At 39.8% G+C, this 10,798-nt stretch overlaps 1 protein-coding gene across 1 annotated transcript; it reads right to left on the bottom strand.

The window, feature by feature from the left end:
- Positions 1-2,263: 2,263 nt before the first annotated feature.
- On the bottom strand, positions 2,264-10,562 carry LOC135490982 (guanine nucleotide-binding protein G(o) subunit alpha-like). Its single transcript, XM_064776599.1, has 9 exons — positions 10,444-10,562; positions 7,433-7,591; positions 7,081-7,172; positions 6,784-6,876; positions 6,371-6,531; positions 5,956-6,084; positions 5,539-5,668; positions 5,134-5,205; positions 2,264-5,001 (listed from the first exon to the last, which is right to left on the bottom strand). Exons 2-9 carry the CDS (start codon positions 7,554-7,556, stop codon positions 4,723-4,725), a joined length of 1,080 nt encoding a protein of 359 aa, XP_064632669.1. The 5' UTR covers positions 7,557-7,591; positions 10,444-10,562; the 3' UTR covers positions 2,264-4,722.
- Between the last annotated feature and the right edge of the window lie 236 nt (positions 10,563-10,798).

Raw genomic sequence — 10,798 nt, forward strand, 5'->3', positions numbered from 1 at the left:
ACCGTATAGTGCCGTATAAACTTGGTAACCCCCCCCCCCCCACAGGAGAAGTTGAGACGCATTGGGAGAGGACCATTCGTCGTCGGCTCACGTGTACAGTTTCCCCTCGTTAGGATGTTCTCTACTGTTACTATGGAATGTCTCCTGCTCCTTTTAGCCATCGGCGGCTGGGGTGTGTCGATAGTCAGGACATCAGGTAAGCAAGATTGCAAGCGGTTGTCCTATCATATCAGTCGTTTCGCTACAATATCTCTTGGTGCGGAGGGCTTCTAAAAGTTAACTTATTGGATATGCCCATACACCATGCGACCATGAGAGGTAGCGCTTCCCAAGACAGTTTTTATTGACGTTAGATAGATGTCCCTGGTGATAATCATTCTGTTAAGCGCTCATAATCTCCGTGGTATTGAAGGTCATGGGTCTTACACATTGATCCGACCATAAAAACACATTGGGACAACAGCTTTTTCCGGGGGGGGGGGGGCAGTTAAGACTGCTACATCGGTAGTACTGCCACTGCTTTAGGACGACTGTTTTATGCACCGTTCCAGAAAATAAGTAATGGACAAACATGCTTTGGATTGAATACGCACTGCCGAATTGCAAGCGGTTTGACGACAACTACTGCCTTACACCATACCACTGATCATTTTACTCAGGTTACCATGTGTCCCCGAAGCCAATTGGTTTCTGGCCCATGAACAGCGAAACCTCTGTCCTCAAGAACGGCGGCACAGTCACAATCTACGACGTCTCCGGGAATGCGAACGACGGAACGATGAAACTGAGACTCATAGCGACAGGTCCAGCAGGCGCACCCAACACGGCCGTCCGTTTCGCAGACTTCGATAGAATCAAGTGTTCGGATGTCCGTGGTTTAGATATCGGCACAACCACTTACACATTCACCTATACTGGTTTCGTCAAAGATGTCCTTGGTGGCAATTCCTCTATATTCAAATTTAACGGTGGACTGGGTATCAAGACGTTTCAACGGCAACTAACTGTCGTCATCAGTAATGATAATGACTATCATATTCCTTGTGGAAAATTGTCTTCGAAATGGAACTTTGTTGTTGTCAGGTTCAGACAGTTGAGCAACTCCAGTGAAGTTGTCTGCTCTGTGGACTCCCATGAGGTGAAGACGGAGGTGCAACGGAAGACACCAGGGACGTCCTCCACGACTGTTTACCATGGTTTGGGACTTGGTGGAGATATGAGTTGTGTCATGTTGTTTGCCGAGAGGTTGTCCGATACTGACATCAAGCGGGTGAAGCAGTATTGCTTAGAAGAAGTTGTGACAGCTTCCTTGCAAAGTATGTACTGCTTTTGATACAAACTTCCTGGGTTAAAAAGTTTGTCGTATGGACTATATAGTGGCTCTTAGTGGTGGCATTAACCCCAGAAATGAGACACAGATACAATTCAAGTACACCAGGCTTTATGTAATGTTGGTTTTTTAGGGCGTTTACTTGCGTCCTGTTGAGGTGAGGGTTCTCTTTGGTGGGTTGTCACAATCGACTGCAAATATAACCTTCCTTTTGGACTAACATGATGTCCCTATCACTTAGGTGTCCAAATTGCAGAAGTCAAATTTTATCAAATGAAAATTGGGACTGGAAGTTAGGTGTCTACAACATCGACATTAATGCTGTCTTGACTTCCTCAAAACATGTTGGCTGAGAATGCAGCATTTTAGTAGCTGCTATACCACATCATCGTCTGCATGAAGTTTTCTCATTATTTGCTCTCAATTTTGAATCAGCATATCTTTTTTGCAGATCGTGAACATAGATTTGTCCTGTTTGCACCCTCCCATGGCTTGAAGGGAACAAAATACCGTCAGGTACGAAATGTGCTTGTTCCGTCGATGCTCTCCTGTGCAAAGATGTGCATGGAGGAATTCCTGTGTCGTTCCTTTGCTTATAAACAATCCACAGGAACTTGTCAATTGTGTGGCTTGGACTTTGAATTGCCCTCGGCAGTTCAGACTCACAAAACTGCTTTGACTCGAGAAAGTGGCTCCAAGGTATTCAATTCAGGATAGGACACTTTTGGGATTACCATTATCTAAATTTCAAAATCAAAAAAAAATTTGGGACTGCAGTTTTTGGTGACGACGACGACGACGTAACCTCACTACCGCCAAGAGGGTGATCGTGGAGTTCTTCACTTAGTCCCTTCCAACTATGGCTATGAACAAAGGAAGGGGACCAAAGATAGGCCAACAGGTACATGTACATGTACAAAGACAACAAGTCGTGATGTTAATTCAATTCATCTGCTATTATTAAATGTAAAATAACAGCTAAATATATATACAAAGTTGTACAAGATATGTCTGAATGCTATTGGAAGGAACAAATTGGACTGCTTGATAATAACCAAGCTAACGCTATAAACTGACACTGTAAACCCTTAAAGGAACTTGATTTTTACTCTGTTTGAGAGCGGAGTTTTCATTTGGGGAGCATGGGAAGCACTTCAGGGTGTCAATTTCAGATGTCGTCATCCATTCTTGGTCATACAGGGTTCATTAAAACAGGGCACAGTTACAAGGCATAATGAGTGAAATACTCTGATAAACTAGAAGCTCTCATGATTTGTTCCATACTAACCACACCCCAATCCATCTATCAGTTATTACACAAACCACCAGAAAAAGGGATTGTGAGGCTGGATTTTGACTTACATGTACCAATCAACAATATATACAGTCTCGCTTGTCAGTTAAAACAAAAGTTATTAAGCCTTGCAACTGTTACCTTCGCTCTGAATCTCAGGACCTTCTCACTTGCAGGAAATATAGATTGAAAACATTTGGAGGTCGAGCATTCGCCACTTTAGCACCTGAACTGTGGAACTCTCTTTCCCCCACCCTGAGAGCTACATCGGATATCTCAACCTTTCGCAAAGAACTCAAGACCCTTCTTTTCAATAGAGCTCACCAGCGCCGGTGAACATTTGTTTCAAGTGATACAGGCGCTTTACAAATAACAATTTATTATTTATTATTATTAACTGTACCCTGATTTGACTGACACTCTGTATTGATACAAAATCTGAGGCCATCCTACAAATGGTGGGTACATTTATGGTTCCATCAAAAAAGAAAGCTATTAAGTGACCCTGTTAATGTATCACATATTTTGATATCAATTTACAAAGTTGGAACACTTTAACTTTAACAAACTTTCTCTTGTGTTGAGACCTTTGTAACCTTGTGCAATGTTTTCTTGGTTGATATGTAAAAGAAGAATACACCAGTGACCCTGTTTAATTTGCCGTATTCCGTGGAATGTATAATCACATGGAATATTTTATCGAAAATGTTTATCTAAAATGTATATATGCAAACAAGTTTATTATAATTTTCTTTCACTGAAAGTCTAGAAAACTTTATAAAATGGACAGCAAGGTAAGATAAGGAAGGTAGAGCCACAACACAAAAATAACTTTTTTCTAGCACTGAACTTTAACAAACTTTCTCTTGTGTTGAGACCTTTGTAACCTTGTGCAATGTAATTGTGTCACACTGGATAGACAGTTCACAAGCTAAAGTATTGAATCGTTGTAGGTCTCAGAAAGAAAGATTCTTAGATATATGCAATGGTACTAAATTTGACTATGTCTATAAAAATGTTGCAACAAATTGCGCAAAATGCATTATAAATGGCAGGCATGCATCTCCAAAAACACAAAAACCGGGAGCATAAGCAAGTAAGCTTTTATATGGAGTTTTCAATGTCAGTATGCATAGTGCTTTTCTCTTCTGCTCTCACCTCAAGGTAATAGCATCCCAACGATTTCATGGAAATATTATGGTAAATTATAAGTATTCCAATTATAAGAATACCTGGCTGTACTTGAATGATTAACACAAATGACAATCCTCACAGGACAAACAAACAAATATATAAACAATTATACTTTAAAACATTGCTTGTTAACTGAAATCAGGATCTTAAGCACCCCACAAATTAGCAACTTTTGTCACTGCGACCTCTGATCCTGAGCACATGTGACAAAAGTTTCTCGAAGTCACTAAATAGGTGTCAGTGGTCATCACAGATGCTTTATCACTCATCAGGGTTGCCACAGTGACAAAATGGTTCATTTGCAGGGTGCCTTCGGCTTGGCCTAGTGATAAGTGATCAATGGATAATTGGTGAATTTGTCAAAAAGGTGTAAGAAATAGTGCAGGCAACAGAAATTCATCCAATCATTTGTTCCAAAGTGCGCACTGACCAGTTTCATAAACCCAGCATGGAGCAAACCCATCTTGCATGTTCAGTTGAACCCGGTTATGATGATTTGCTCATAACATAACACCTCGCAAACCCCGATCAACTGTAACTCATCATATCGTGTAATGAAACTAAGAGAAAAGAAACAAAAAGTCTGGTCCCGGCCGGGTTCAGCTATATCATCAACATCAGCTCACAATTTCACTCTTAGTAATTTAGGAGCAGGCGAACTGGATGGAATCCCATACAAATCATCTATCCTGAACATTTTTCATATTTCCAGTTTTCTTCACTTGAACAAACGTCTGGATACATTTTGGCTGTAAGAAGTGCACCAGATGAATATGACAAATAAATACTGTCTCTGAATAAAAGTCCAGAAATTAGTGTGTCTGAATGCACGAATGACTGATCTGATGGGTTGTGCACCAATGACTTTTCGATGCATCATACATGAATGTTTTTTTCTGCTGGGTCATAACAACGACGCAGCCTGTAGGTTTTCTCGAATGATGGTATCCATGACGACCTTGAAAACGACTTGGATGTTGCTGGTGTCAGTGGCGGTTGTGAAATGAGGGTAGAGCACTTTGGATGGACTTAGACATTCAGATATGAACATGTGTTGGATGAAGAGGGCAGCGTTGTGAACGTCGTGATCAGCGCCTCGATAAGCGGTGAAGTAGTATCTCAAATGGCGCCCCGAGTGAAGGATCTTTTCTTGAAATAAATCCATTTTGTTCAAAAACAGAATCTGCAACAAAGAGTAAGGTGATGAGTTGGTCATACAGAAAAATAGGAGGTTTCTTACAAAGGCACTAGCAATTGTCCAAGCATTATCAAGCAATTTCAGACGAAAGCTATTCTTGCTGTCATTGAAACCTACCAGAGATGTGTCAGTAAAGAACCTATTATTGCAGATAGACGCAAACAGACGAAGACTCTCCTCCATGCGATTCTGAAATATATAAAAGCATGAGATTGATAAGATGCATTATAGGAATTCATAATAACTTTTCTTAAGTTAACGATCACTTCGTCACCGCTCAATGACAAGCGTTCCACTCTTTACATTATATTCAATCACATTTTAATGGCCTGGCTGGTCGCAGCAGCATGCAATGAAACTTGCATCATGAAATCCTTAATTAGTCTGAAGGTTTCATTACATATATGATTAACATTTCCTTTCTCTCAGTTAGTGTGACGAGTCTTGTAATTGGGTAAGTAACAATTTTCCTCAGCTGTCTGTCCGAAAGGAGTCCAAGAACCACTTCCCAGGTGTACATACCACAGATGAATCTTCTATCAATCTCATGTCATAACCACTTAACGCCACAACAAACAAGATCGACATCACATCGTCAAAACACTGGATCCACTTCCGCCGCTCTGATCGCTGACCTCCAACATCAAATAATCTAAAGGATAGATGTGTATAGTCAACACAACCGATAAAAACCTGACAGGCTTCTACGAAGCAATAAAATTCCAATGACTTCTTTTTAAGTTCCATTTTCGATTGAAGAAAACTCAACAGATTCATAACAAATGCTTTGGTATGATAAGACGAATGCTGAGGATTTCCAGCTTGACAGGATCCCAACAGTTCAGGAGCATGCTTCCACCAAGCGCAACGAACTAGTGCGCACCAAATGGACGAGATACCAAAGCGACAATCCTAACGGAATGATCTACAGCTTCTCACCTAAATATGCAATCATTGACTTTAAAACAAGTTTCTATGACTCCAGTTGTTCTGACTCGGGCCCGGAGAACATCTTCTGGTGAGGGCAGGTAACTGTCACGACATATTCTCTCCATATTTTCAAAATAACTGAAAAGAAAATAATAAATAAATGTGTCTTTCATAAACTAGTAAATTGTAACCTGTCCAAGAACGACTACTTATATCAAAGGGACTGAGAAAGGCAGTCAATCGGTGGAGAAGAAACTGAAATGAATGATCCATTTTGGGACCAACTGAGAATGCACAACAAAATTGTCACCATATAAGACTGTCTTATAAATCTTTGCTTCCGGCTGCATGAAGGACTGGGCTGAGCTGTAATCAGCATTAGACACCTACGGAACTTAGTCAGCATAACATCAAGAATACTTACTATATTGCAGAATCGTTGAGATCAAATTCGAAGCCCCTGGAGACAGCATGTCTGACCCCTCGATCATTCCAGAGACAATTGAGGGAGTTGGCAATGTGTGGTAGCATTAGGTTGTTTCCATCAAAACAACGTTGGCAGGATAACACAGTCTGAGCATGGATCTGAAACCGACGAGAAGAGAGTTTTACTCATGCAATAAAGAAGCTCTTTCAGAAAATGCAAATCACAAGAGGCTGACTATTTCAGTATCATCTGAATTCAAGAGATTATCCATTCATTATGAAATCCAGCTGTTATTGCCGTCATTGATTCAAAGAAATATTCCTTATGAATTTGATAAATCGGCTAACTGAGAGCTGTATACATGTTAATGTCCAAGGCTATCACAATACCATGAATTACATTATACCTACTCTGTTTTTGTGATTCTCTAAGTTGATCATGAGAAGTCCCATTCCGGTCAGAACATACTTCATTGAGGATGTGAGATTATCTAACACAGCAGGCTGAAAGACAAGAATTTGAAACGAACTGCCGAAATGCCACAAACTATGCACTTAGTTCAGTGATATAATCAGAAGACAAGTCTCCTTTGGCAACTGGCTGAAGCAGGGCAGGACCCTCATCTGATCTCATTCCCCAATCATTTACCACCAGAATCGGCCAAAATAATGTTATGGTTGGATTTTCTGTCGAAGCTGTTGTCTCACCTTAAATGTTTTGAGTTCCTCTGTGGTGAACCCATCATTATGTATGATTTTCATTTGCTTGACTAGGGTACTTTTGCCACTCTCTCCTGCTCCTGAAGAAGTAATGGGAGAAGAAGTTAAAGCTGTCTTGCATTTTACAAGGAGTTTAAAAAGAAACAGAATCATTCCAGGTCGGTAGGTACATTGCTGAGACACAAAGACTCGGAAACCAAAGTCGGCCCCAAGAGAAGCATGTGCAAACTCTTTAGGTTATGACGCAAGGCCAAGGAGGGAATAACTTATCAAAGTATTCTGTTGTTTTCAAATTTGTATACATTTGAGGCTTTCAATTCGAAATCATTTTTTAACATACCAAGGAGCAGGAGTCGAATTATGCCACTCTGTTCCTTGGCGAAATGCTGTAGGTCACGGTCGATTTGATCGCTCCGGGCCCGCGCTTTCCGTTCATCTTGGTCGAAGCTCAGACACGACCCCATGCTGCATCATCCATTATGACGGACTACTATCTAACCTGCAAGTAGAAATCGAAAGATAGTTTTACTGGGTGTTAAAACAATGTAATAGGATAATTATTCAGGGGTAGGATTTCTGTGGAGAATAAATATGCATTATAATATAGTAAATTCAAGCATTTTATATCACCTACTACATAATAACAAATATTTTAACCAAAATTGGGAATATTTGCATTAACCTATTAAGAGCAATATCTAAGAGTCCAGCCATGTTTGATAAAGGCGCATTGATATAGTCATAGTTTACTTCTATGTCTCGTTACCTTGTGTTAATGCCAGATAACACAATGATATGTAGTCTAATCCTATAATTTGCTAGGCTTAGTCCTATATACCTGTATCATAATTACTGTATTTAATGAGCATGTAGCGATAATACTTTCCATAAACCACTACAGAACATGTCTTGCATGCTATTGATACAAAGCCAGAATAACCCAGACGAAATTTAACAATCCGGTAAAGATATCTCGTTCTGAATAATGGCTGAAAATGGAATGCTTTGGTGTAATTTTGGCACTTAACATTCTGGCTAAGAATAGGCTGGTTTGGATGTCTTTTGTGCAGGAGTCTTTCATTTCAATGGTTAGCAGACATTTCATTTCTTTAGAGGGCTGGCAATGATACACCACATAATTGAATGAAATTAGGTCTCAAGGAAATAACACCTATTTGGAGTGTCATTCTAGGGTTTTTTAAGGTGTTATATACATAAGAATAAGGTACATTAAATAGCTGATAGAATATTTGTGTTAAATTTCAGATGAAGATACCATAATCACCTAAGAGGACAGCAGACTCTTTTTCTCTTGGGGGGGGGGGGATTTTGTAGAGATGGGGACAGTGGCCAGCACAAACCGTCTGAAAGGAAGAATTGTTCTTCTTCCTCTGCAACCCATGTTACTAGCATGACATTTGAATATCTTCGTATTTATAACGTAAATTTCAAGTCAAGGGCAAAGGACAGGACCCTTATGGTAAGAAAATGGCAAAAAGGGTCTACGCAAATCCAAAGCCTAGTCGGCCAGTAAATATTTTAATTTCCTGGAATTTCTACCATGTAAAGAACTCGATAATCCAAGATTATTCATTCAATTAATCTCCAGTCAAAGCAATGAAAGTAAATGAGCCAGTTGAGTGCCATTCCCTCAGGAGAGACAACCAGTGTTTTGATTCCGAGTGTGAAAAATCCATTAGAGACAATACTGTAGCCTGAAGGTTGGTGTAATATCTCGGTTAGACACCCCACCCTTGGGCAGGGGAATAAGTGAAAACATACAGTACACATTGACTTAGGCAAAGTAGGCCGCATTGATGGGTAACATTCTGTTTCAATATTATCCTGGAGATCACAGATCAATTGACTGGATTGTCATTAGACACTGAAAAAGCAAGAAAGAATTGAATGAACTGTATCATATATTTATATGCCCTGGTTTGCAAGTCAAGACAAAAAAAATCCCTGAGCGTGGCACTTGCAAACTGTAGGAACCATGCATTTCCCTGTTGGGAAGGGTGTCCAACTCAAAATCGATTGGTCATGGGTCAAACTCTTTGGTCTTACCACTACCTTGTTCCACCACTTACAAGGTGGGGCAAAGTAAGGGCTGCTGAGAGTCATTTTATCAATCAAAATGTTGCAAATATCAGCAAATCTGAAGTAGGCCTATGAGCTGCATGAGAAAATACATACCTACTTTATGCACACCTAGCATATGAATGATGACAAACAGCTTACTGACCACCAACGCAAAAATTTAAATCCACAAAGAATTTAAACAATGAATCATGGAGTGAAATGAAAAGTAAAGCATGAGAGCATGAGTAAATATGGGCAGTGTTTATAACAAGGGGGTGTTGTAGTTCTGTCTAAAGTCTCAACCACTTTTGCCATAGCGTAACTAGTTTTATGGATTTGTCAACAACGTCTGACAGAGAATTAGCAAAATTGGCCAACAAGGCAAATGAATGCTAAGAATTTTTTCATGATACCAATAGGTTTATGTGTTATATTGTTAATGAATCACGCTATTACTAGTATTAGTCAGAGGGCATGCTTTGCCACAACATGATGCATTTTAAAAATCAGATAAAAATAAATCTATGGTTTTTAGGGTTGCAACATGCAATTCCGTGGTACCGGTACATTATTGTGGTGGTGACATGACAAAGGGTGGGACGATATTATCTTCTTAGGGGTAACTTCCTTGGTTAAAACAATGTAGTTCATTACAGTATAGCCCAACATGTAGGCCTACTTTTGAGTCATAAGATTATTTTATAATATCAATACTGCAGCCATCAATAGCTGTTGTTACATATGATGCCTTTGTAAGCGAATCTGTCCAAGAGAATAATCAATGAGATTATGGTAGAACTCATCCCATATACAGTTCTGTGAAGACCTTACTGATGGCGCGCGCCATTGTACATTTGATCCTGAACTTGAGATTTAACATCGCAACAGATGTTTCTACACCAAATGAATCACATTCTGAATTAGAAAGGCGATAATCAGTCTTTGAGGGACGTGATGTCGAAATAGTAGGGAACCTTGGCCTGTTGTTCAGCATCCAACACCTAAATCATGTTGTCAAAAGGTAACAGGGGCACAGGGAACTCGTCTCAGTCAGACAGAGCAGCAGGTAAGATTTTATCTCCATGGGCCACTAACAACTGTTACACCGGATATGCAGTGAACACACATAATCATCATGTACATTCAATGTACATGAAATGACAAAATGAAAGTAACTGATCCAACTAGCTGCTGCTGCTGGACACGCATAAACCCAAATAATAGCAAAAAAACATTAAATTACACACTAAGAGTCAAGGCATAACTTACAACAATCGTTCCCAGTCCTTTTTGTCACGATCAAAACGAGGATTTAGGAGTAACTCATGGAAATTAGTAAACTAAACGACTGTATCCGGATACATTGTTTACACTTAGAAGCGTGCGTCTCACAACGAGGCCAGGACTTTTCTGCCTCCTTCAGCCTGAGAGCTAGCGGGAAAAAGTGCATTTTTGAAGTTGGATTTCATTATGTGCCGGTTTTTCATCGATTTACAGGTGATATGGGCCATATATTCACCCTGTCTGCATTAAAGAGACAAATAAGAGCATGTGATTCATATTTTTCATCATTTTATGGTTATATGGGCAATAACATATATAAATTGAAGTAACTCATAGAACT

The sequence above is a fragment of the Lineus longissimus genome, chromosome 1 (genome assembly GCF_910592395.1).
Source record: "Lineus longissimus chromosome 1, tnLinLong1.2, whole genome shotgun sequence".
Taxonomy (NCBI): Eukaryota; Metazoa; Nemertea; class Pilidiophora; order Heteronemertea; family Lineidae; genus Lineus; species Lineus longissimus.